The 27,163-nt window shown below is 42.8% G+C and overlaps 4 protein-coding genes across 7 annotated transcripts; all 4 read right to left on the reverse strand.

Moving 5' to 3' along the window:
- Positions 1-1,218: 1,218 nt before the first annotated feature.
- On the reverse strand, positions 1,219-11,595 carry LOC101771380. Of its 3 annotated transcripts, none has more exons than XM_004971382.3 (18): positions 11,090-11,595; positions 10,145-10,224; positions 9,773-9,823; positions 9,175-9,693; positions 8,834-9,082; positions 8,358-8,423; positions 7,892-8,068; positions 7,382-7,433; positions 7,009-7,296; positions 6,538-6,648; positions 5,792-5,980; positions 4,652-4,927; positions 3,512-4,120; positions 2,606-3,114; positions 2,475-2,535; positions 2,331-2,399; positions 1,933-2,127; positions 1,219-1,710 (listed from the first exon to the last, which is right to left on the reverse strand). In XM_004971382.3, the coding sequence occupies exons 1-17, from the start codon at positions 11,348-11,350 to the stop codon at positions 2,044-2,046; spliced, it is 3,651 nt and encodes a 1,216-aa protein (XP_004971439.2). In that variant the 5' UTR covers positions 11,351-11,595; the 3' UTR covers positions 1,219-1,710; positions 1,933-2,043. The 3 variants fall into 3 exon arrangements, with proteins under 3 accessions (XP_004971439.2, XP_012701850.1, XP_012701851.1); XM_012846396.2 differs by having other exon boundaries at positions 8,834-9,085; XM_012846397.2 differs by lacking the exon at positions 11,090-11,595 and having other exon boundaries at positions 8,834-9,085; positions 9,773-9,818.
- A 2,205-nt stretch (positions 11,596-13,800) lies between these two features.
- Positions 13,801-16,828, reverse strand: LOC101772319 (pectin acetylesterase 5). The gene is made up of 10 exons (XM_004971384.4): positions 16,288-16,828; positions 16,120-16,199; positions 15,955-16,044; positions 15,662-15,786; positions 15,025-15,085; positions 14,885-14,935; positions 14,700-14,777; positions 14,506-14,611; positions 14,284-14,429; positions 13,801-14,197 (listed from the first exon to the last, which is right to left on the reverse strand). The coding sequence occupies exons 1-10, from the start codon at positions 16,691-16,693 to the stop codon at positions 14,072-14,074; spliced, it is 1,269 nt and encodes a 422-aa protein (XP_004971441.1). The 5' UTR covers positions 16,694-16,828; the 3' UTR covers positions 13,801-14,071.
- Positions 16,829-18,675: 1,847 nt separating this feature from the next.
- LOC101772726 (probable aquaporin TIP1-2) lies at positions 18,676-20,163 on the reverse strand. Its single transcript, XM_004971385.4, has 2 exons — positions 19,801-20,163; positions 18,676-19,704 (listed from the first exon to the last, which is right to left on the reverse strand). Exons 1-2 carry the CDS (start codon positions 19,931-19,933, stop codon positions 19,079-19,081), a joined length of 759 nt encoding a protein of 252 aa, XP_004971442.1. The 5' UTR covers positions 19,934-20,163; the 3' UTR covers positions 18,676-19,078.
- Positions 20,164-21,481: 1,318 nt separating this feature from the next.
- LOC101773136 (vacuolar fusion protein MON1 homolog) lies at positions 21,482-26,173 on the reverse strand. 2 transcript variants are annotated; one of them, XM_014805275.2, is made up of 15 exons: positions 25,665-26,173; positions 25,502-25,581; positions 25,354-25,425; positions 25,239-25,278; positions 25,022-25,123; positions 24,786-24,907; positions 24,557-24,689; positions 24,278-24,369; positions 24,120-24,201; positions 23,406-23,470; positions 23,010-23,294; positions 22,842-22,933; positions 21,923-21,987; positions 21,679-21,770; positions 21,482-21,590 (listed from the first exon to the last, which is right to left on the reverse strand). In XM_014805275.2, the coding sequence occupies exons 1-15, from the start codon at positions 26,070-26,072 to the stop codon at positions 21,560-21,562; spliced, it is 1,761 nt and encodes a 586-aa protein (XP_014660761.1). In that variant the 5' UTR covers positions 26,073-26,173; the 3' UTR covers positions 21,482-21,559. The 2 variants fall into 2 exon arrangements, with proteins under 2 accessions (XP_014660761.1, XP_004971443.1); XM_004971386.3 differs by having other exon boundaries at positions 21,487-21,770.
- Positions 26,174-27,163: the final 990 nt, after the last annotated feature.

Genomic DNA, 27,163 nt, shown 5'->3' on the forward strand with positions numbered 1-27,163 from the left:
TATACATCATGTTTTGGGCATATATACGTACTGCAACTAGTTTGTTGATAGTCTTTTAGACTTTCGACAGATTTTTAGGCTAGTGGGTGAGTTATAACTCATTTTTCTCGATTTTACTAGTAATTCCGTTTTGTTGGAAGAGTGTGTTTTAGAGAATATTTGGCCTAAAGTATGAGGTATTGCTCATGTCTTTGGCCACCCCAGTTGTTCTGGGATTACTAGAATAGCAGCACCAGCACGAGACTTTCCAAAATTTGATGGATTTTTGCCCAAAACATAAGTTATAGCTCAATTTTTTTTTTTACATTATTTGTCTTTGTTACTATGACATTGGATTTCTTTCGATGTATTTTTGCTCATGTGGGTGATATACAACTTGTTTTATTGGCATACTAGTGTGTGAGCTATTGCTCATGTTTCTCGGCCTTTACTAGTCATTCCATGGTTACAAAAGGAGTTAGGAGTCTTGAATTTCAAAGGATATTAGTCCTAAACCATGAGCTATAGATAATGCCTTTTTCCGGCCATCCCTTTCGTTCCAGGATTATCAAAATTGCACGAGGATTTCCAAATTTCGATAGATTTAAGCCCAGAGCCTTGGTATAGCTCATGTTTCTTGGCGTACTATGTCCTATTAGGCGTGACGTGACATTGGATTTGTCTTTCAATGGTTTTTTGGGCGAACGGATGAGCTATGGCTCTTGTTTTTCAGCTTTCCTGACGTACTATATAAGGTTTGATTTTAATCATCACAAATTATATTTTCACATTAGATGTAACTATTTTTATTAACATAATAAGTTACAATAGATACTTACAGTCAACTGATTCATTGATGATCATGTCGACTTTTATGTTTGCGATTAGAGGAGTCTATACATACACAGCGCGTGCTGTATCAGTACTATCGAAATTTTAGCTTGGCTGATGAGAATGCATAGCTAGGGAGCACGCAAATGACGATGACAATCTCCAATCCATGTTTCTTTTTCAGGATGTCTCAATCGATTGTTTCCAGGATGTCCACGGCAGCAAGGGCAGCCCACCCCTGAGCCCTGACCAAATGCTCCACCAACCAAATGCTCCACCCAGTGCAAGACTGTCACCAATTCAGCATACCAAAATCACTGGCAAATACTTGCATATAAGAGATGAGGAATTAAACATCATGTCCACTATCCCCTTGTTTGGCCCCTACATTCTCATCCGACCTTGCAATTGCACCAAAAACCACAACCACCATTGCACAATCAAGTTCGATTCCATATGCACAATCAAGTATGATTTGCACGTACGGTGCTCCTCGTTACAATTAACCAACCAACCAACATGACAGCTAGGACAGAGCTCCAAATTAATCTCTTCCACCCTACACATTTACATTGTTACTCCGCAATACAAATCTACACGCCTCTGGTCAGTTGCCATATATGGAAAGGTAAAGGAGGGCAAACACACAGGAAAGGGAGACTGGCTACTTATTGAACCGAGCATGCTTCAAAAGAAAAAGTTGTGCTGCCCCGATCTCAATGGTTCAGCATTACAAAATTGTAGAGTCTCTTAACCTTTGGTAATTCATCCAGGTAGGTGTTTACCTGGCACAGTGACTCCCATGAAAAGATATTCACCAAGTCTAGCAAAGAACGAAGAAATTCAAAGGCCTGTACATGCATCCAGCCAAACCAGTAATTTACATGATTCACATTGCATCTGTAAAAATATTAAAAAGATATATTAGTGACCTCATAACAAAGAACGCGTATGGAGAGTACTATTCTGGCAGCCTGGCATATTCTACACTAAAGAAGAGGGCACGCCTCTTCTTTCTAGAAGCAGCATTATAAAGTACACCATATCAAGTAGACTAATTCTAGACTACAGGCAAATCCACATATTGCAATGGTGACAGAGAATTAGTTTAGGAGGATGCACCTTTTCTTAATTTGGAGCAGAGGAATGCAGTTTCAGATTCTTCTGCAATAAACACAGCCTAGAGTACTGCTAACTTAGAGCTTTATCCATTGAAATGCCAATATGGCCTTATCATTGCACTCCTAGGTCATTTGATAACTGCAATATCCCACGCATTTGAAGGTATGGGTTCTCCAGAAGTTTCTCATTGTTACACTGGCAACAACACATACAACAGGTCAGCACCAACTTAATTAAGTGACAGAATACACATGGAATTAAATTTCTTAAGAGGCTTGAGCTGCCTCAACATGTCAGCAGGAACTATTCAGATTTCACCCCCACAAGATGCATAGCACTGTTCCTGTAAATGTTTCATATTTCAACCCCACAAGATGCATAGGGCAGAAGACCTTAACCTGTTGAGCTTTTGAAATGAGGCTTTGAAGCATCCGCTGGTAGATCTCTGGTTCCTCTGTCATCATTCTCTGTTCATACAAACTTTGTTAGGGCAAAGCAGAGTAGAACCATCAGCAATCAATCAGCAGTTGCCTCAGACATACCTTCAGAAGAAAAGCAGCAGAATAATATGCTACCCTTGAATCCGTATCATCCAGAAGACCCCTGTTGGTTGAATGGATATTAGACATTACAACTTAGTCGGCCAAGGTAATGTAGTATAAAAGGAGGATACCTGAAGAACTCATTGCCTTCTACCTCCTTCAGTGCCTCCTGATCAGCTGTGCATTTACCAATCAACAATAAAAGGAGTGCTGCTCGAATATCTGATGTAGCACCAGGGAGATTACCTCTTCCTGTGCTACCAACAGCAATACCTAATGCAATGTCATCACTGGCTGCCCCTTCAAGCTGAATCAATGGCCAGAAAAACAAAGAAGTTGGTACACGGGCTACAAGTTGCATGGGAGCTATTGCGAGCCCTCTCAGAAGTAGTGCTGCCATTGATGCTTCGCAGAGTAAAGTGGATTGAGCAGATTGATCCATACTGATATCTTGCAATGTCTCACTCCGGTAAAGATTCTTGTTTCCAACACTTCGGTGTGATGCAAGGGTTTCCAAATGACTGTCAATGTTTTTGGTTGTACAACCAAAAAGTTGACCAAGGGACTGGAGTCCCCCTGCATGCATCGCATTTGTGGAAGGAATTCTCAGGCATAATTGGGAGAACAGCATGTCACACATCTGAAAGAGGAAGGAGCAAATCACAAATAACCAAATTTAGAATATTAGTAAAATGCAGCACCTCAACTCTGTATGAGATCCGGAGGTAATAGACCGATTTGAATAAGTTCAATGGACTCCAAATAATGTTTTCTAATTCTCAATCGATAAGAGCAGAAGGCTAGAAACTAGTAACTGGGAGCAGAACCAACTCATACCTTGAACAATTCCTAATTTCGATAATCAAGAAAGCATACGATATTACTTATATTTTAAAACGTAGCTGATGGAACATCGTTCTTTTTTGAAAAATTTTAACAGTCAGTTTTAAGGCAACTACTGGTAAATACGCAAACGATGCCGACTTGTATGTATGCCAGATGCGTGCACCATAATTGAAAGACATTAAGGAAATTACCTTTAAGATGTTGATATGGTCAGTCTCATTGTTTTGAACTACTAGTAATAAAGCACTATTCATAATGTCTATAACCGCGAAAGCTTTATCAAGACAGTTTTTGCTATGATCAGTAGCTGTGTGGTCTTGCATATCACTGTCATCCAATAATAATTTGCAGCGCATCAGAAATTTATCCAGCACATATAGGAATCCCCACCTAATGAAGTTGTGTTTTGACTTCAGAAGCCCACAAAGCATACAAACAGGCAGAGAAACTTCTGAACATGATAGATCCTGGCTACCAGCAACTTCAATTTCCTCTTGAAGCTTTTGGATTTTAGACCATATAGAACCATCTGTTTCTTCACTGATTTCTGAAAGGAGCAATTCAACTAACCAAATATATCCATGGTGCCTATATGATGAAATCTGTGAGTGGAGAAGTGAGTGCAAAGTCGCCCAGCAAAGCCTGGCTCTAAGCGCGACATCAGCATCATCACATCCGTCTTTAATGCTGCTAAAGCACTTGTATGATTTTGTTACTTGGATCATATAAGCAAACTCATTGTCAATCCTGGAAAATGTGCTGACAGTTCCATCAAGTTTCCTCATAACCTTGTCCAGAAGCTACATATATAGAAACTTTGATTAGAACGAGAAAAACAAATGTTTCTCAAAAGCAAATTTTATGCAGCTTCCAGGTCATCCACAAACGACCTAGTATATACTACAGAAAGAAGATCTATAACACACTTTCATTTCAAAATAGAACAAGAGATACACAAGCCTTTGATCTAAAGGTAATTGCGAAAACTAACGAGGGAAACTTCAATGTTTACTGGCTGTTTCTATATGCACATGTCTGGACCATCATTAGTGATACCAGATTAAATTGAATAGAGAAGTCATTATGGTTGTGCACACATCTATCTTATTCACTCTGCATACTGAGATAGAATGGTATAATTGCAGTTCTATAAGAGACAGAAGGAGCTATTCGACGAAGGTTCTACACCTGCATCAAGTAGCACCAGATTGCCTACTCAGCTTCATGCAAGCAAAGAGCCTTAGCATTGGAGAGAAAAAAGCCAAAAGAAACACTGTATCCAAATCTACTGACATATAAAATTAGTAGTAAACGATACAAACACACAGTACCACATTCAATTGGTCATATTGTGCAGACTGAGACAATGCCGCTGATATAGCTTTCCTCAGCATGTCTCCGACACCTTCAACACCATGCTTCACAGATATGTAGAAGGCCTCAGGAGCATCAGCAAATGCAAGAAGGGAAGCAAGGGGCTGGGCATCATCATAAGTATAGGTTGAAACACTACCAGCCAGGCATGTTTCATTTATTTGATGCACTACATAGTCAAAAATGACAAAAAATAAATCCCGCTTCTCTTCCCTGGAGTTGGCTCGTGAATACTGTAAAGGTGGTAGATAGATTTCATTAACATATAGATAAAAGATGACATAACCAAGTATATCAACCAAGAAACCTCCAAAGAAGTCAGAAATGCCAAACCACTATGATAAGGAAAATCTGTAATGTCATAATAGATGGAGGTTCAAAATGGAACTAACAGCTAGCTACGAACTACCAAGGCAATCTGTTATGTCAACCAATTTTTCAATTAACGATTTTTGATGGCATGGTCCCAGAAAATGCTACAGAAGCTATCATGGGGGCCAACATTCATCGCATTTTAGTATTAATTAATAAAAATAATGACTTCTTTTAATAATATAGCTCATTTTAGAAGAGACTATTAACAACTTGTACATAATGCCTGGTGTAATAAATATAATTTAGAAGGCAAGCCATACTATTTTTATAGAAGTACTTCAATCAGTATGAAGTATAATGATCGGAGGGTTGAAAAAAGAGCAAATATTGTGTTTTGCTGAGTTTCCTACACATTCATGATTATAAGAAATGCTTTTAGGTCTTCAAGTGAAGATGGGTTTCAAAATGAATTTCTATTTCACAAATTTTCACATCTATGATTAAAAAAGTAGCTAGCCCAAAAATTGGATAGTTGTAGGTAGCGCACAGATCAAGTGCATAGTTCTCTAATAACAATGTTTGATTTATTAGTCTTGCCATATATGACATCCAATTCTAGCTACGACAGATCTCCTGCATAGCAATAACATGTCCCTTTGTCAACTTAAAATATGATACATTTTCCTATGGTCTTGCTTTTGACTTGTCAAACCAGGGGTAATAAAAAAACATTCCAGTCAACATATAGAAAGGCCAGATGCAACTTAAGAGCAAGACCAGACCTCAAGACAAATATAGTCAATTCCGCCAAGGAGATCTATCCGCTCAGGAACAAAATGTGTATCACGAACACCGTTCTGAGTTACATCTGATACATGGTACAGCATGTTTGTCAGCATGCAAATGAGCTTGCTGTGCACCACTTTTGCCCATGAGTGCTCCACACTAATCTCAAGAAGAGTCTTAACCACCTGTTCAGGATTAAAAAACACACAAGTGATTTGAAGAACATTTTCAGCAATAAAACCATTCATAGAAACTAGTAAAGAGTATATACGCTACATTTTAGCCAAAACTGCTGAAGTCAAATGGCTAACATGTGTCAAATACATTGAGGACCTCATTACATACATGAAGACATTAGATGTGCATTGCAGAGACTACTACAAAAAATCTTATAATGGAATAGTACTGCGGCCATATCTTCCAAACATGTCAACAACAATAGCTATAAGCTCAAATCCACAGATTCAACTTTCTCTATTGTGCTGATAGTTGGCCATTTTGATTTGCCAATGATTTTGACTGACACACAGTAAATAAAAATTATAATGCATCTTCAAATCATATCGTGTCTAGCAGTGAACGAAATACAAAAATGGGTAACTTTGCAGCTACATGATCTCCAATATTAAACAAACAGCCACCATCATTTTGATATTTTAGATATGGCAGAAACGGGTGATGGTCAGGACTAAGAGATGTTGCATAACATAACAAAAGTGAATTTGAAGAAAGTTAGGTTTACCCTTATGTCCAGACCTCCCAATCTACTCCTGATAATTTTTCCTCCATCACAAACAAAGTAAAATAGACAACTCAAAGCTGAGGCCCACACAATCTCCTGTCGTTCCTCCATCTATGGAAGCAAGAAAAATAATGAAAAATAATCACACATATCAGCTTACCAGCAAACAAAAAGGCAGTGCATGAAATTGAATAGCTAAGCATTAATAATTAACTATAACTAATCTAAAAAAGCACAAGGGCGAAGTGGAGCATAAACACGCGCAGATTAGAGCATAAACACACGGCCACATAACAAAAGATAAATAAATTCATAAATATAAATATGACCCAGAAAAGAGAAAGATAACTCTTTCTGAAAACACAAATAAAAAAATTACTAGATTGCTTAAAGCATTTTCTTGATATTAAGAGAGCCCCAAATATAGCAACCAAAATGCATGCTCAATATGAGTGTCCTAGAAAAAAATACCTGTACTAGGAGAAGGAGAACCTCAAAAAGTATTTTAAGAAGCCATGACTCAAACAGATCAATAGCAGGACTGATCTTTGGCTCTTCTTCAGGCTCTGCTGCCCTTGGTTCGTCTATACTTGATCCATATTCGTTGCTCAGATAAGAATGGTTCACAGCTTCACTTTTATCTATAAGTGGTGCATCTTCAACAACCATAGGTTCCAGTAGGTGTGCATGTACCCCCAGATTTAGGATCAAATCAAGAGCCTTTGTTCTGGCAGATGTCTTTTGTGAGCTCAACATACCCTGAAAAGTTAATAATGTGCGAAGTTAATTGAAAGTAAATTTTAAAGAAACCCTGAAGAAATGTATCCCCTAAAAAAACTTGTACCTCAAGCATATAAAGTGTCAGGGGAGCAGCAGTCCCGGAGTCCATCATGTACCTGGATTATAAAAATAAAAGAAAAAACCCTGAGAAAGCATTTACATTATATGATAGATAAGAAGGTATGACAGGCTAGCAACTGTTTCACTACTTGGATCATCGACATGTTCATAACTACTGAGACATAAAAAGCAGGACAGCATAACTGTTGACAGTACTACATAAAAAAAAACAGATCCATGCTAATATACGTGAATACAGAAGAGCAATAAACAATTCAAAGATACGTTCATGTGAGAAAATATTTCACATCAGAAAAAAAGGTAAAAATTGAAAACAATACAGCCTTGGCTGAGCAAACATATTCTTAGGTAGATCAGAGCACGACATCAGTAGTAAAACTAGTGAAAGAGAATACAAGACAACAATGCCAGGATAGTTAAAATATCAGGAACACTAGCAAAGTCTGATATTGGAGAATAAATAACAAGAAAGAAATGGGATATGGAATCATACATGTCAATAACAAGTTTGATAAGGACACTGAATGCCACATCTGCTGAAGGTTGCCGACTCTGGGTGCTCAATCTTGTTTGAGCAATTGACTGACTTGCATTTGAAGTTGCTTCAGAACAAACTTCAGCTATGACTTCAGAAATTTCAGCAGGATTCAATCTTAAGGGTTGCTGCTCACTAGTAAAAGAAGGAAACATGATGAGCAAGACAAACACACAAATACATGAAGTTGTAAGTATATAAAGGAACAATATGCTGGTATATGATTCGAAGTGCCTTTGATAACTATCATTTTTTCCCTTGCATCAAGAATATGGGGGATCAAGGGTCATAATGAGTTCATCTGTAAATTAACCTATGTAAGGAATGCAATTGACATGGATCTGTACATTTGCAAACAAATATAGATGTTCCGACAAATAAGGGTGCGCTACCATACAAGTAAATAAATGAAACGGCAAAATACCTGTAGTGTCTATACTGAAAAAGGGGACGTGCCCGAGGCTGGAAGGTGTTTGCTGGTATGTTCATCCTAAAAAAAAAGGACACATGATTACAAAATAAGTTTATTTTGACCCTTTTAAAAAAACTATAATTAGTAACAAAAATATGTAGACATCTGGTAGCAAGAATCTAGATGACAGCAAGTATCAGCAGCCTTCAGTTTAACATTCACTTAGAACACTAAGGATATGCCAGCTGCCCAGATACAGAAAATTGTTTTGGAACAAATTAATCTGATAAAGATCACAACTAGAAAAATCTAGGACACTAATAATAAGAAATTTGCCAGTGGGGTAAAGACTACGATGGAGTGAAAAAATACTCTAGAAAAGGAAAGGCAAATGTAAGACGTTATGCTAAAAAACTCAGAATAAACTTCACATAAAATAGTAAAGAGAAGCATGAAAGAAAAGATTAATAAATAAATACTAGGCATACCAAACTTGATTTGGGCCTGATTTCATGCGTTTTGAGGCAGTTATTGCTTTTAAATGGCTTTGCGATGACGCAAAAGTACTTGGTGCAGAAGTTGAAGGTTGCAGCAAATCAATATCTGGGAATTCTTGGATAACACTGTATTTCCACTGTTGATCATTAATTTTCGCCTCCATATCCCCAACTAGAAGAGCTGCAGCACCAACTTCAAGAAAACCATGTGTATGAAAATCTTGAAGACCGACAAAAACACTGCTGGTGGTAAAGGAAATGAGAAAAATTGTTAGTGTTGGCAACAAAAACAGAATGGGGACAAAAAAAAACAACAGGCAGAACAAATCTACCTTTCCCTGGCAGAAGTTGATGCCTGCCGTTCGCCATACACATGCCATCGCCAGCTTAAAATGTCAAAGGAAATATATTTGCTATCATCTCCAGGCTCACCCCCATCAACTTTATCGCTAGCTGATGATATCAAATCGGATGAACTATGGCATTCCTTCAATTCAAGATGTTCTCTGTTGCTAATAACTTCTGGAGTTAGCTGAGAAACTAAGGACCTATTCAAAAATGATGAAAGTGAAGGAAGTGCCTGCTTTGAGGCAACTGACTGGACTATTGGTTGGAATGACAATTTTGGAATATGTCTTGCAACTAATGAGCGAACATAGTTTAAAGACTTCACAAGAGATGCTGAAGCAAAGTTGGATATCGGCGGTGCAATGGGTGAGGAATTTGGAGCAGCTGTTGCTGATACTTGGCCAAAAGATGCTGCTCTGTTATTTGCCGTTGGTTCACATTTTGCAATCGTATTTGCACAAAAAAGGTCAATTTGACGCAGAGTCTGGACCCTTGGAATATACCTGAAGACCAAATGCACAATAGAGTTAGTGCAAACAAATTTCGCAAGCTGAAATGAGTGGCAAGAAACAATCCAGTTACCGGATAAGGTATCTCTTTAACAATGCCACACATCTTGGTACAACCGCTGGGCTGGTTCAAAAGATTGTCCAAATTAGAAGTGGGAAAAGTCAATGCCCTATAAAGATGCATAACAAATCTCAAAGTGAACAGAGTAGGACAATGAATGATGTTAAGTATTTTTTTAGTTAAAAAATTACTTAGTTAATTAATGTATGCCTTTGAGGAACAAGAAATTTGTTTTTTTTTAGACCAAACAAGAGATTTATTCTAAATAAGGACATTATGCTGAAAAAAGAACCAAAGTTCTTGTTTTTCGCTTTTGCTTGCAAAGAAAGAATATTAACCCAGAAGAATGATAACCACATTAAGATATCAAAGCTGAAAGCATACCTGCGATCACTTTCTGCAAGTGCATGGTCAATGAGGACATTGTAAGCCATATCGATGGTTGAAGGGTTGGCTATATAATCCTGCCAGCATATAATCACATCCATTGAGAAATGGCATAAATACGAAGGAAGTGCTTGAGGTGATAAAAAAAAAATAAGAGAATCCTGCTGCATTAGATAACTTCCTTTGCAACCAACTCTGGCATCAATATCATCAAGAGCAGTAACACGCAAAGCAGAGAAGCTAGGTGTGCTGTACAGTCATCACTATCAGTTATCAATGATGGCAGATATACCAGGAAATCAAGAAAACAAAATACCCACACCAGGACAAAAGCATATGTTGCCGTTTCAAAAGATTCAACAGGACAAATGGTGCAGGCCATGCAATGTTGTCTCTACATTATGTTGTCCTACACGTCAGTGATCCTTTGTTAATCCTGAGACCATGACTGCCAGGATATAACAAAGAGTCTCAGAATTCTTGTGATAAGTTGTGCTGTGAGGCCATCCATACTCACAATTTTGAAGTAAGTTTGCTCTCCTTTTTAACTACTGAGCATATGTACAAACTTGTGTGATTCAATACACGCAAGCATTACACGAGGAGCGAAGAGATGAAGAACAGCTGGCACGCGATAGTGGGGTTCACAAAAGCAAATGGCGTGTCGACAAAGCAAGGGTGTTAAATATCAATAAACACCTAATTCTGGTCCTAGACGTTTGGAGATAAATGAAAGCATGCGGAGTTTGCGCACCCAAGTGGAGCGGAACCTATGCGTACGATTTCTCTTTTGTACATGCGCGTAGTAGAGTATGGAAATGTAGCTCGTGCATACACATAATAACGCTGGTAAATAACTCCCCAGATACAGCATGGGATGGGATGGGATGGTTTGGCACTATGATGTAATATAATATAATGGTTGAGAGCCGATCCACGTACCCGGAGCGTTCGCGAGGCCTCGGCGGCGGCAGAAGCGGCGGCGGCAGCTGGGCCGTGGGTGTGCGGCGCGGGCGGGGAGAGGCAGTCGGCGACGGCCCTCCGGAGCGGCTCGGGCGGCTTGCGGGCGGAGGCGGTGGATATGGAGGCCGATCGCGGCGGGCGGTGGGGCGGCACCGGCGGGGCGGCGGCGGCGGCGGCGGCGGCATAGTGGCGCGCGCTGGCGACCCGCTTGGACGGCAGCGGGGCCTCCCGGAGCGGCATCTGGTGGCGGGCGAGATCGAGACCAAGGAAACCCTAGCTAGGTCTCCTGGCCGTCGGCATTCGGTCGATGTCGCAGCAGTAGCAGCAGCGGCCACCGGCGGCGAGAGGCGAGCCCGGAGATGGAAATGGAATCACAAATCACAAGTGGAGAGGAAGATTGCAAGGATTTTGGATTGGATTTTGCTCCACAGTTTCCTTGATTGAATTTAATTTTATTTTTGGGAAGGAGAAGGAACAAGGAAGGGAAGAGGATGCTCTTCTCCGATGCTCATCACGTTGCCACCAGTCTGTCCTCTTCTTTCTCACATGGGCCTAGCCCGGCCCGAGGACATGCATGATTTGGGCCGCAGAATGCAGATGGGCCGGGCCGTGAGATTGTCCATGTTGTTGGATGATGGACTGGACGCGGAAATCCTATACATCTTCAGGTATGTTTGAGATTCGTGCTTTCTTTTTGGAACATTGGATTCAACCACCTTTCCCTCCACCGATCAGAGCATGCATCCACCAGAAAGGAAGAAGGTGAAATTATTTTTCCTTTATGCAGAGACCAGAAGATTGGATCTACCTATAAGAGGAATGCTTTGTATAAATAAGTCACTTCTTGGTCTTCAACCCCCAAAGTTACTACAAGCGCCCTCCCCCCATCAGTGCAATGGGATGTGGCTATTTATCAATCTCTTGACTTGAAATAGGAACAGAGCATGTTTGAATTCAAAGGATCTTAGAGTGTCTAGGGTTGGGCCAGGAGGATCTCTTAACCTCTTCCTTTTTCTGCGCATCAGAGTTATTTCCTAAGGACTTACCATGGTAGGGGGGAAGAAGCACACTTAAAGAGAGCAGTACAACAAGGAGTTGCATGCTGCATTCGGGAAGGATGAATCACTCCCGAAAAGGAGTCTATTGATTCTCTCCCAATTGGTTTGATCGTAGGGGCGATGATTTACTTCACGGGCGAGGTCTCTGGTTCAAGTCTAGGATGGCCCAGCTGCACTAGGGAAAAGAATAGAAGAATCATCTGACTCTTTCATACATACTCCGCTTGGCTCGGGGGGGGGGATATAGCTCAGTTGGTAGAGCTCTGCTCTTGCAATTGGGTCGTTGCGATTACGGGTTGGTTGTCTAATTGTCCAGGCGGTAATGATAATATCTTGTACCTGAACAGGACGCTCACTTATTCTAAGTAATGGGGAAGAGGACCAAAACATGCCACTTAAAGACTCTATTGAGACAAAAGGATGGGTTGTCAAAAAGGTAGAGGAGGTAGGAATTGGTCAGATCTAGTATGGAACATATATGGATGATAGTTGGAGTCGGTGGCTCTTCTAGGCTTCCCTCATCTGGGATCCCTAGGGAAGAGGATCAAGTTGGCCCTTGCAAATAGCTTGATGCACTATCTCTTTTCAACCTTTTGAGTGAAATATGGCAAAAGGAAGAAAAATTCATGGACCGACGACATTGTCTCCACCCCGTAGGAACTACGAGATCACCCCAAGGACACCTTCGGCGTCCAGGGATCATGGACCGACCATAGACCATATTCAATAAGTGGAACACATTAGCCATCTGCTCTCTAGTTGGGCAGTAAGGGTCAGAGAAGTACAATCACTCGTTCTTAAAACCAGCATTCTTAAGTTAAGATCAAAGAGTTGGGTGAAAAAAGGGGAGAGCTCCCTGTTCTTGGTTCTCTTGTAGCTAGATTTTCCGAAACCACAAGAATCCTTAGAATGGGATTCCAACTCAGCAATTTTGTTTTGATATTTTGAGAAGAGTTGCTCCTTGGATAGCACGGTACGATGAAAATTGTAGCTGCGTTAGGGGGAGTTATTGCCTATTTTATGTCCTCTATTGTAGACTCTTTTTCGAATCAAAAAACCACTATGTTATTAAGAAATGCAACCCAATAATCCAATATGAATATATTTTACTATTTTTTAAAAATTTAATATTTTAGACGAACTACCCTCAACATTTTGAATAAACTAGCTCACCATTTTTTGAACTATCTACTACAGGGAAGATAGAGCCCCTGACTAGACGTGTAACCGGAACAAAAGCATATGGCAAAATTGACCCCTCCAAAAACAGCAGGAAACTATTTGGTAGCTTCCGATGTTTGAGATTCGTGCCGTTATTGTGGGCCACACGATCTCCTTCAGCTCCTCCCTCCCTGGCTCGCTCGCTCGTGCCGGCGAGGAACCTGGGTTGAAGGAGTGGGAGCTAGGCCCCAGAGCGCCGCCGGCAGTGGTTGGCGGTAGTGGTCAGCGGCAGGGGCAACGAGGAACACATTAGGAAGGGCAGGGAGGAAGGGTGGTGGCCGTCGGTGGGCGAGCAGCACGACGGCTGCCGGCCGGGGTGGTGGAGGCTAGGGGTAGGGGTGGTGGCGCATTGGGGAAGATGAACAGGAGAATGGACCTTCGCGGGCTTCTATCTTGCTTCCACAAGGCAGATAAGAGCCCAAAAGCAGACCCCATCAATTCCATGGGAAGAATTCTATACAAGTCTTCTAATATTTTAACAGGTCTCAAGTACAAGTCTGGATTCTGACCGCATTTAACTCAACAAATATCAATCCATGCCAAAACTCTAAGACATGCCTGTTCGCTTCAGTTTATTCAGCCGGCTTATCAGCCACCAAACAGTGTTTTCCTCTCACAACAAATCAGCCGTTTCAGCTTTTCAGTCGGCTTATAAGCTGAAGCGAACAGGCCTGCCATCCAGTCAATCTTCCTTGTAGGGTTCATCAAGAACCGCATTGTAGCATGTCGGGTTGCAGGGATATTCGCAATCTATTTCCTTTACCTCCCTCCGATCAAAGAACCAATCTCCCACCGCTTCAGCTGCCGTCTGTTCACAACATTTCAGATTCAGATACTATCATCATGCATATCACAAAAGGGACCGGCATACAAAGGTAGAGATGAATGTATTACCTTGTTGTTGATTCTAGCAGCTAATGGGGAGTGCCAAGTAATAGCTTTCATTGACTGACAGTGTATAAAGCACGAGTCAATGAACATACCCCACTCTCTTCTAGTCTTGAATTCATCTATAGCATCAAGCAGTGCTTTCCTAAAACCTGAAAGTTTCATACCCTCAGTATACATAGTGACTTCCAAAGATGCAGGCTTACCCACACAAGATTCCATTACAACCTTGTAGAACTTCAAGCTGTTTTGAGCTACACTTGGTAATATCCATTCTGCAATTTCGCCATAAATTTTGAGGGTCAGAACCTTGTGGAGACAAGACGTGCTCTACCTGCAAAGTAAAATAAGAAAAGAGCAGTAAGAGTCATGTCCATTTCCATGCGCTAATGGACCATGAAAATGGATATGAGTAGTGGCACCTGCCAAACATCATATGCTGGATTGAGTATAAACATTGGTGTGCTGATGCTTTTTGCAACTTCTCGCGGGAAGAAGCACTGATCACGAGTAAGGGAACTAATCAGCATACAGCAGCTTGAACATTGAAGAGAGTGATTATTTTTAAGGAAGGAAATGGTAACTTAAAAACAAATCAGGGGACAACCTGCCCCGGCTCCATATCTGAACTGCAATGAGGGAACTTTTTACGCACATCCTGCAAGAAAACATATAGATATAAATGTCATTGAAAGATTTGGGCTGCATTGGGTAGACAGGCAGACAGACAGACAGACAGACAGAGACCTGCAGCCGAGCAACATCGTTATAGAAGGCCCGCATATACCTTCTTCCAGAAATGTCTTCTCTGTAATGCATAAGAAGGGAGAAATAAAATCGCTATGAGTTCACTTCTTTGATGCCATTGTACTAATTGATGGAGATAACGTTAAGTATTCCTAGCAACAGATAGGGCTGCAACCAAGTCATGCTCAAGCAAGCTAAAATACACTCAGCACTTGTTTATAAAAACAATCGAGCTCCGTTTCAGTTGAGTTGATCAAGCTTGTACTCAGGTCATAACAAACTTGAGACAAATCTCAATTCTCAAGCAAGTTTGAAAACAAATCAAGATAGCGATATTTAGTGATAAATCAGTTGGCATATTTAGCGATATTTAGTCAATTAATTTGCATATAGGAAGCATGAAGCTGTAAGTGTGAGTATTAAAGGAAAATAAGTATTATAACTTATTTCATATGTATTGCGATTAAATTATGCCATAACCTGAGCTGTAGTAAGTGAAAATCAAGCAAGCTAAGGTAGGCTCAATTTCTACTTGTTTTTCAACCCAAGTAGCCAGAAACAAGCCAATCTCGAGCGCCACATAGCAAGTGAATTTATGCACCGAGCAGAAATGTTACAAAAAAAGATAGTAGCATACACGTCAAGAAAAAATCCACCATCTGCGAGGCATTTGACAGTACGCGTCTTTGGTAGAAGTGCCCGGAAATCATCACAGTGAATGTATGTAGAGAGGCCACCAGCTGAACATCCAGTAAGAAAAGCCTATAAGTAGTAGTGAAAATATTAGCATTACAATGTTATCAAAATGATTCAATTCGTATTCAAGTAAAATTCCAAGATGTCTGGCCAGCAATGACGAATACATAGGCATGCTAGACGAATGCACTGGATGTATGAAACAAGCAGTTGTATTTTATTTGCAAGGCAAACCTGTTTAGCCCTGGATAGGCCCTTTGACAGAAGGTCGGCCATAACTGCTTCCCAGATACGCTGGCCTCTGAAGAAGAAATCTGTGCCATTCTGGATAGGATCACAGAAACATTACTTGGGATTGGGAGAAAGCAAAGTTGCATATATGGGTGACGAGAGGCAGACCTTGACTTCGTGTTGGACATTTCCAGAGAATGATGCACCATCGCAGTATCTTATTTTGACTTTGTTCCAATTGTAAAAATCTAAGTTTTTGAAAGATCGTAAAAATCTAAGTGAAACCGTAGTTAATAAACTAATGCTGAAGCAACATTTAGAGCAGAGAGGCATTACCTGGATTCTGAGATTGGTCATCACTGAGGATGCCGACGAATTCGGCGCGAGTATCCATGTGGTCAGAGGAGCCGAGATTAGTTTGCTTACGCTGAGCGCAGGATTTGAAGTTGCGGCACCAGCTGCCGCCCTCCAAGTGAAGGAGCCAGTTGTGTGATCCGTCCCCGAATCCTGGGAGGAAGTGGTAGCCCGGCGGCGTCCCATCCAAGCACACTGCGCCCCTGTCGTAGACGAGCGTGAGGTCGACCAGGGCGTTGAGGCGATGCCCGTAGCTCGGGGATGGGGGTGGGGAAGAGGAAGGGGCCGCGGCGTAGCGGGAAAGGGTGAAGAGGAGGGCGGCGGCGAGGAAGGAGGCCACCCAGAAGCGCTTCTCCTCCACCAGCTTCGACAGATCCACAGCCGCCATTAGGAGGGATTCCCTTCCCTAGTTCCCTTTCTGCTACTCCTTTGCTTGCTACAAGGAAGAAGAAGACTAGGATGGAAAAGAATAGAAGAAGCGTTGACTCGGGGCGGGGGTTAGAGCTCCGCTCTTGCAGGTCGTTGCGGGTTGGCTGTCTAATTGTCCAGAGGTGACGATAGTATCTTGTACCAGGTGAATCACTTAGGGCCTGTTTGGCAACCACCTATTAAAGTTTAACACCCGTCACATCGGATGTTTGGATGCTAATTAGGAGTATTAAATATAGGCTAATTATAAAACTAATTGCACAGATGGAGTATAATTCGCGAGACGAATCTATTAAGCCTAATTAGTCCATGATTTGACAATGTGGTGCTACAGTAACCATTTGCTAATGATGGATTAATTAGGCTTAATAGATTTATCTCGCGAATTAACACAGGGTTCTGCAATTAGTTTTATAATTAGCTCATGTTTAGTTCTCCTAATTAGCATCCGAACATCCGATGTGACACTGTTAAAATTTAACACCTCGTATCCAAACACCCCCTTACTCTAAGTAACGGGGAAGAGGACCGAAACATGTTGCTGAAAGACTTTACTGAGATAAAAAGATGGTTATCAAAAAGGTGAGGAGGTAGGATTAGTATGGAACGTAGGTGGACGAATAGTTGGAGTCGGTGGATCTTCTAGGGAAGAGGATCAAGTTAGTCCTTGCGAATAGCTTGATACTCTCTCTCTTCAACCTTTTGAGTAAAATGTGGTAAAAGGAAGAAAAATCCATGAACCGACCATATTGTCTCCACCCCGTGGGAACGACGAGATCACCTTAAGAACACCTTCAGCATCCAGAGGTCATGGACCAACCATAGACCCTACTCAACAAGTGGAACACATTAGCCAGTGGAACACATTAGCCGTCCACTCTCGGGTTGGGCATTAAGGGTCGGAGAAGGGCAAAGGTGCTTGATGGAAAGAACATTCAGTGCACTGCTCAAACAGACAGTGGATGATCTGGCACTGCTGATTTAGATGGCTCAAGGTGCTTACGCATAATTGATCTCTCAGCGTAATGAGAGTCCCCTTATTTGTTCCTTTTTTTTAAAAAAAAGAAGACCTGATTTGCTCCTGACTTTTTTTAGAAACATCAGAGGAACACCTGATCTTTAAACTATTTCCTTTCCCTGGCATGAACATGTAAAAGTGACACTAGGTCATTGCTGGGATCAGGCAGCACCATTGCCTAATCTTTTTCCAAAAACATATATCAATAGAGAAGTTGCACCAGAAACACAAAAATATAGCATGTGAACATCTTATATTTTTGTTCAACCAAACCATCTAATCATATTACAAATAGGAGGTGCAAAATCCTATTTGATGGGGAAGAAACTGAAAGTATGAAGGCTGAGGAGGCCCTTCACTTGAGCACCGACTCCTAATCCGAGGAGGAGGATGCGGCGTCCGAGGCATCTGCGCCGAACTTGTGCTTGAAGGCGTCCTGGCGCTGCATCCACATCATGTGGCCCTGATGCATGCAGGAAGAAAATTTGGGGATTTGGATTTCAGTCAGATCGGAGCCGGGGGGCGGGGGTACAAGGAAGGAAGGAGGCAAATCGATGACAAGCTACCTACCTGCAGCGCGGCTGCCCATCCGACGAGGAAGGAGGCCACCCAGAAGCGCTTCTCCTTCACCAGCTTCGACAGATCCACCGCCGCCATTAGGAGGGATTCCCTTCCCTAGTTCCCTTTCTGCTACTCCTTTGCTTGCTACAAGGAAGAAGAAGACTGAGGTCGACGACGACCAGGAAGCCCATGGGCTACGAAGAAAATGGAGGCCAGGAGCCCACGGGCCATGCGCAGAACACGGTCCACATTTTTACTGGGCTGCTTGCTTTTAGTTCGACACGTTTGCTTGTGCTTCTGATAAAGATCCGTAATAGTAGACTTTGTACATACTACATATATTTTCTTCCTTGACCAAGAAACAGAAAGATTACAATACATACTCTACGGTCGGTCATAGAATAGGTTATTTCACGACCAGTCCATCCAACACGCTAGAATGGTTACAATAACTTGAATCATTTTCAGACTACATTAGTCCATCCAACACGCTAGAATGGTTACAATAATTTGAATGATTTTCAGACAACAATGTAGTCGATATGCCCATTCTTGTATATGCCCATTCTTGTATGTCGTAATTTACTATGATCGTAATAAAATAAACACACTCATGGTTGGATGGACGTGGAACGAAGATGGATCGAGAAGACCTAGCATGCAGCTAATTAATAGCTGGATTTTATTCTTTGGACGCCCCCTGATTCTGAAGTGAACTGATGGACAGGAGATTGCATGCATGGTGATCGGATCACCCAGATGAGATCAGTAGTCTGTGGTTGGCAGGTGGTCGTGCGGGCGCTGTCCGATGAAGATGATGTCGTAGACGAGCGCGGCGATGGCGGCGCCGACGAAGGGCCCGAGCCAGTACACCCAGTGGTTCTCCCAGACGCCGCTGACGACGGCCGGGCCGAAGGACACGGCGGGGTTCATGGAGGCGCCGTCGAAGGCGCCGCCGGCGAGGATGTTGGCGCCGACGATGAAGCCGATGGCGATGGGCGCGATGACGCCGAGGTCGCCCTTCTTGGGGTCCACGGCGGTGGCGTACACGGTGTAGACAAGGCCGAAGGTCATGACGATCTCGAAGACGACGGCGTTCCAGGCGCCCACGCCGGCGGACAGCGAGAAGGCTCCCACGGCCTCGCCGCCGGTGGCGATCTTGAGGAGGAGGCAGGCGACGACGGAGCCCAGCAGCTGCGCCACCCAGTAGACGACGGCCTTGAGGAGGGTGATGTTGCCGCCCACGAAGGCGCCGAACGTGACGGCCGGGTTGACGTGGCCGCCGGAGATGTTGGCGCCCACGGCCACGGCCACGAAGAGGGCCAGGGCGTGCGCCAGAGCCGCGGCGATGAGGCCAGAAGGAGTGGTGGCGCCGCCAGCGGTGAGCTTGCCTGTGGATCGAGTACGTTGTGATAATTAATTAATAAAGATCACCAAGCCAGCGCACCAAGAAGAAGAAGATGAAGAAGAAAAAGAGGACTGCTTACTGAAGGCCATGCCGGAGCCGGAGCCGGCGAATACGAAGATGAGCATGGAGATGAACTCGGCGACGGCGGCCTTGGCGGTGTCGGGGTGGGACAGCTCGCCCGGAGCGCCCACGGAGATCCTGCTCACCGGCATTCTTCTTGCTGTTAGTTCTGGATCGAGCCTCTCCTGCTGCTCCTCTGAATGTCTGTCTGTGTTGTACTACTACACTACTGATCTCGAGTGAGTTGCATTGTGGCAGCTGTATGTATATATATAGATATAGCCCAGCCCTGGGCCCTGGCAACGGGGCCGGGATTGGAGGCTGGCCGAAGGATGATGGAATGGAAGCTGCTGGACATGACAGGGCGCGGCCGGATAATCTGCTGCTGACGACACGACCGCTTCCATTCAAACGAAACAAAGCAAAGGCAGCCACACACCAAAAAAAATATATCTAGATTGGGATTGGGAGTGTAGCTCTCCGTTCCAAATTGTATATCGTTTTGTCAAAGGTTTATATAGACACACACTATATTTAGATGCATTACAAATATCTATGCATACCTGCAATTTGGAACTGAGGGAGCACATGGTTGCTTTGTTGCATGGCATGCATTATTCTTAGCTTAGCTTCAATATAATTGACCTACTGTACTGTACCTAATGGCTGATGCCTAATGTTGTGCTTCTGTGGCATCATCATATAGATCCCGTTTGGATACACAATGCTAAACTTTAGTACCCTCAAATGGAGTGCTAAAGTCTAGCACTTGGGGTTGTTTGGATACAGTGCTAAAGTTTAGCATCTTGGGTGAGAAATGACTATATTACCCTCATTTATGACTGGCTTGGAGAAAAGTGGAGAGGAGAGAGAGGGGACAACTGAGAAAAAAGTGGGCTTGGGACCACTTTTAGCACACATTAGCACCTTTTAGCACCCCTTGGGTGTGCTAAAGAAAACAATGGTGCTAAACTTTAGCATTCACCTTTTAACACCTCTGTTTGGAAGTTCAAGTGCTAAAAGTGTGTTGTGCTAAAAGTGGGGTGTTAAAGTTTAGCACGCCTTTCCAAACACCCATATAGTGTATATTCATATACTAGCACAGCAGGCAGGCAGGCCCACATACCAACCAATAGCACTATCGAACCAGGTAAGGTACTACAGACAAGAAAGAATACCAGGACAGACAACAAGATGAGAGGGCGGGCCTCCCGGCCAGCGGGGCTGCGCCACGTGGACGAACAATTGGCGGGGGAGCTCGCAGCGGCTGGTGGGGGCGCCGACCTCTGACGTGGAGTTGCATAGTTGCATGTTGCATCATCATCATCTATTCTATATACTCCGCTTTTTTCTTTGCGATGATGAGTAGTGGTTGGTTCATGGTTGGTTCATGGTTGCAATGCAATGCAATGCACACTACAGAAGAAGACTACAGTACGTATCTTCTTTTGTTGAAAATTTAACCGGTATCTTTCTTTCCAGATGAACATGCCTGTGTATTATACTGAAAAAGCTAGAGAGATGCTGATGCATGCATGGTCCGATAATGTGGTTGATGGATCGCTTGCTGCAATCAACATCAACTCATGCAACTTCTTCACCATCAGAGATTAGCCGGGTTGCTTAATTACTTTCTCCAGGCCCTAATCCAATCCCTCCCTTAATACACGCTGAATATATCCTTCCAAACCGCAGACATCAAAAATGAAAACATCCCAATTCAAGGGGGAAAAGAAAACGAATACCTCTTCTGAGAAAATGTGACAAAACCCAGTCCCTCATATACCTCCCCAACAATGATGGTACTGCCTGTGCCGGTACAAGTACATCAATCGTCAAAATCTTCCAACAAAAAACATAACATAGACATCAATTTACACACAAGACAATACATCACCAGGAAAGGGCGCTTTCCCCGTATACGAATATCTCATTTTCTAAATCCCTCACCCATTGGCATACTCTATTGCACATCTTGATCGCTTGGGTCTGCAAATAAGTATAATCCAAGTTAGATCACTAATTTGCTCTACAACCACACATGATGCATGCAATTGACACATTCGCTCTCAGCCCTACACAAGGACTATGACAGCAGTCCTGTCCCCCCACCCAAAAAAAATGAATGTACATACACCAACCTTATCAGCCAGTGGATTAAAAGCTGCATACAGCTCAAAGTCCTGGGTTATCCAGCAAAAAAGAACTGCAAGAAAACGGAAAAACATCACATTAACTATTTGTCACATTACGTAGCCAAATATGATGAGCAAGCAAATTTGACATCTTGGGGAAATGTGCTCTTGTGATAGCATATGATTTCTCTGGTGCATCATAGTACCAACATTATTTACTGTTATTTCCACTAACTAGCACCAGGGCACAAAAGAACAGCACCCTGCAAATATGTATGTATTTGCAAACATTTGCAACTATGCCCTAGATATCACATGCTCCCTGTTTTCTTGCTTAATATTTCTTCTGCAGGACAACAGAAGTTGATACCAGCAGGTTACAGACACCTGGGAGCAAGAAGAACCTATATAGGACGCACAAGGACATACTTTTGAACTGGAACATAAAACTCCACTTTCCTCTTCTATGTAGAATCATAACTGAAATATAGAATGTATTAGACATTTCATTAAATGGCCACAAGCCTAACCACGAGAACAACACACTACGTAGTGTTAGTCACTATAAAATCTTATTATGTCTGTTTCAGCTCTGTACGCAGACACTGACACAAATCAATGCAACCAGCACTCCAGTGTCATTCCATAGCCACATTTGTACTATACAGTTCTCAATCAGTTCTATCCATGGTTAAGTCATTATGTCACTATGGCATAATGACTCAGTTCATCTGGCCTTGGTACGATATCAGAATCCTGGTGGTATCATATGGGGCGGCTATTAGAATGTGTATGCTTTCTAGAATAGCTGGAGCATCCAAAATTACTCACAATGAATCATAAATTTTCTATACTACGGAACTATTTTGTTGCTAGTGCTTCCAAATAGTGGGATTCGAGTTTTTGGGTGCTAAAGATGACTCACCATAATCCTCGCCTCTTCTGAATTGAGTTTTCTGTGGACCAGTTGCTTTATCGTGCATGGAGGCATACAGTTTTTGGTAAGCTTTGTACAGCCTGCACATATGAGGTTGTCTTACAAAGAAGATTCACTATTATGGAAATGAATATGTAATGTCATCAATATACATACCTCTTCTGCTGCTTTTGATTGCTAATGCATGAGGGGAATTCAGATGACACATACTGGTCAAGGTAAATGCTTTTGTATATAAAATGCCAGAGTCCAGCCGGTCCTCCAATCATTTCAAACGATAAAGATTGAGAACTCATGTCTCGAGAGGACTGTGGAGGCTGTGATGCAGATTGAGAAGACGGATCGGTTGGGAGATCCTCAACATGCAGTGCACTCTCACGTAAAGATCTTTGGACTTCAATGAGGACATTTGACTTCATGAGAACATTTTGAATGCGGGCCCTAGGAGATTGTTTACAAAAGAATAGTTGATCTCAGTTCAATTTTTCTCAACACGCACTAAGGCACCTCATGCCATTTAAATCATGCTGAGTGACTTATTGGTTAGCTCACCTGGGATCTTTGAGATCATAAAAGGCATCTGATCGCGTAGTAAGCAAAGTCAAGTATGTATGTTCCTGCCAAGAAGGTAAGCTGCAAATCAACACTCAATACCAGTTATGCAAAAAAGGGGAAAACATGAGAGTGCATACGAAATGCCTGATATCAAATTCCTCCCCCCCCCCCCCCCCCCCTGATCCACTACCTGCTCTTATCCTCAAGGACTTCTATTTAATTACCTCTCTTAACACCTTCATTCGCTTCTTTTCAAACCCTCTCCTCACTGCCAGTTATGTACAAGAATGAGACAATGCATACATTATGACTCAGCTCAAATTCGTAGTTACTCCCTACATTTTTTCCAAGACTACGTTCCCCTAAATAAGGGAAGAAAGTAAGAAACATCTCAATGTGCTCCTATCCATCATCGGCTACTTGTTCAAATCCTCAAGGGTTTTGGTTTAGTTATCTCCCTTAAACCCTGTATTCTTATCTTTTTCAAACTCTCATCTCCTCACTGGCAGTATCACAGTCCACCACACTTGCCCTCAAACTCTGTTTCTTAACAGATACGTAACTGAGAGAGAGCTTTGATTAAGCATCATACTGATCAACAACTATAGAAACTAATACATAGTCATCAGTCATCATTGACAATTTCTAAGCTAGAATTTCAGCAAAAATGATAAATCAATGCAGTTATTAAGATGTATAAATTTCACTCACATCAAAAAAGTGAACATAAGCATACAAGAAGGCCATAGGATTGTATCTTGGCAAACATATGGGTGAAAAAGACTCTGAAGTTCTGCATAAAAATACAGAAACTGTAAGAAAAATGGTTCAAGGTTACAATCCTTCATTTCAGAGTACATCATGGTTACCTAAAAGATTCAGAGGACAGTATGAAATTCGCGAGTAATAAAATATCATCAGGATGCAAAGTTGCCTTTTGTGCTCCCACGAGACTAATAACCTGCAAATAATCAAGAATGATACACAAGAACATTAAAAGGCAGGACTAGTTGAATGAAAAAAGAAACATCCCTAAAGAAAGCAGGCACTTATAAGAGCAAAGGGTCAAGATTTGATAAAGCAAAAGTGAACTTCAACACTTAATTTATGGCTACACAATGCAAGTTATGGCATGAAGTTGGACAAACCTTGTGGTCACACATCAACAGTGCAAATAGAACCCCTGAATCAGCAACATCCTGCAAAACAGCACTAGCTGCCTGCCTTGTTGATTGCGCGAGTGGGAGGCATGTGTATGCATGAAGAAATGTCGCCGGATTCCTGTGCAGCCGTTTGATGGGATTTCTAAATGAGTGCTACAAGTCCACACATTTATTTGCAATAAAATGAATCCTGAGAAAAGGAAAAAAAACTGACCAGCTGAACGCATGTATAAGAGATAGGAAAACTGCATCTGTGCCACCGAGCAACGGTGCCATATCGAATTTGGGATTCTTCTCAAAGCACCTATTGACCGACTTTGTCAAAATAAGCAATAACTGCAAAGTCATGTTTTCAGAGAGAAGTCAATATAAGGATGGAGAAGGCATATCTGTAGCCACAGCTGAAAGGCCGTAATAGTACTGAGAGATGAATGGAGCAGCGGGTAGCACCTGGCCATACATGAGCTCTAGTTGCCCCCTCAATCCCTCATATGACTCTTCCGTGCAGCTTATACAGACTAAATAGATTGGACCCTTCACAAGGAAAACAATCTGAAAGACAGTGTGAGAAAACTTAGTGGCCTATACTGAGGAAGCAAAGAGTTCTGAAATAAGAGGATGGGTTAGTAGCATGGAGTATTCAAGTCGACAAGGAAGGTGACCTGACCTGATGTTTGCCAGCCCTCACAAATTTGATATGGTCCCCGCTGGAATGAGGTGAAATAAGGTGAGCCAAAGCTAAACAATTGAACAAGGTCAGAAAGAAAAGCCACAGCATATACCTGTTCTCAACAAAGGAAATGATTGCTTGCAACGTAGCAGAAAAGCCGGCTAGTTTGTGCTCATCCCCATACCTGACAGTTGCAAAATGTTATGGTCTTGGTTGAGAAAAAAATGCTGAACGAATTGGTGTTGCACAAGTGGTCTCGCCTGGAATATATCGGCTTCCCAGAATTGCTCAAGATGAAGAAATGCTTCTTCCTCTTCCTCCACGAAGATGATGCATCATCCTGAAAAAATGGGAGAGGCGGGCAGGCTTGGTGATGGAATTCACGGAGAGCAGAGCAGGTGATGGGGTTCCTGACGAGCTCACCTCGTCGAGATGCTTTTTGTCGCGCGGCCAATCCTGGGCGGGCTCGGGGTCGGGTTCGGGTTCGGGATCGTCGTCGAGGCTGCTTCCCCGCTCGCCAGCGTAACCGCTGCTGCTGGGGCTGGGCGGGGAGACGTCGTCCCCGTCCTTGTCGTCGTCGCGGAGGCCCTCGGGCGCCTCCTTCCACGCGCAGGTGCTGCTCCCGCCTCTGGACGCGGCGGTGAGGTAGCCCTCGTCGTCGTCGTCGTCGTCGTCGTCGTCGGTGCGGTGCTCGTGGATCTCGGCGGTGTGGAAGTCCGGGGGGAGGTCCCTGCCGCCGCGAAGGGAGAGGGCGGCGAGCCTGGCTCCGGCTGCGGCTTGGGGCTGGGCGTCGGTGGGGTTGGGGTTAGGGTTAGGGTTTGGTGGATCCATAGCTGCAAACGACCCCTCCGCTCCTCCGCTTGCTGTGCCTGTGCCTCTGTCTTCTCTTCCTTCCCCACCAGTTCCCCTCCCTCCCCTCCCCGCGAAGAGCTGCTCTGATCAGATCAGATCATCAGATCAGCCATTCCTTCCTTGACCGGCTGGTTGGTTGGTGTGGCCGCGCTGCGCCCAGGCCCATAACGGCCCATAATCGCACGCATTGCTTGATCCAGTCCACTACGGCAGCATAACGATTTTTTTTAATATTTTTATATATTTTTATTTTATGAATTTGCAGAAATAAATAGGCGATCCAAAACTTTGCAGAGATGGATCTCTACCGTCGGATCAAAACGGTTTGAAATGGCTGTTGGAGCGGTTGCCGTTTACTGCCGATTGAGAGGGCGGTAGCAAACGGCGGAGCTAGCTCCCCCTCCAACAGCCGATTTTGTTGTGTGCTGGCAGCTATAGCAGATTTTGTTGTGTGCTGGCAGCTATAGCCGATTCAAACGGCTAGCTATAACTTGGATTTTTTTATTTTATTTTCATGTAATTTTGTCTCCTACTAAAAAATATCAAGTAACATTGGAAGCATCAGATATGTCACTTTTGGTTGCAATATGAAACTTTGTAATTTGAGCGCTCGGAGGAAATAATTGAAAATGAATTAACTCCCTGCCATTGGATACATAGTTGTTTCTAGCGAAATTACAACAGATAGAAACAAAATTCGTGCACAACTACGAATAACAACGACTCTAGGGTGAACAATTAATTATAGATTGCAGTGGCATGTGGAGCACAGATGCTATCTTAAACATATGCCGTTGTTAAACCTAACATGCCTTAGGTAATTGAAATAGCCGGGGATAGAGCCATATCTACTTTCTAGTAGAACAGGCTTTGCGAGAGCTGGGAGGATCCAACCTCATAGTAGCCAGCACCCCCAGAAAATGGCGGAGATGGGGACCAACACCTCCATTTCAACAACAGTACAAGCATCTAACTCAAGCATTGCTAATACTAACAATTTTAGAGTTATCTAAATATATGAACAAATTAATTTTAGTTTACCCTATCAATATATACATATTAACGTAGAC

The sequence above is a fragment of the Setaria italica genome, chromosome V (assembly GCF_000263155.2).
Source record: "Setaria italica strain Yugu1 chromosome V, Setaria_italica_v2.0, whole genome shotgun sequence".
Taxonomy (NCBI): domain Eukaryota; kingdom Viridiplantae; phylum Streptophyta; class Magnoliopsida; order Poales; family Poaceae; genus Setaria; species Setaria italica.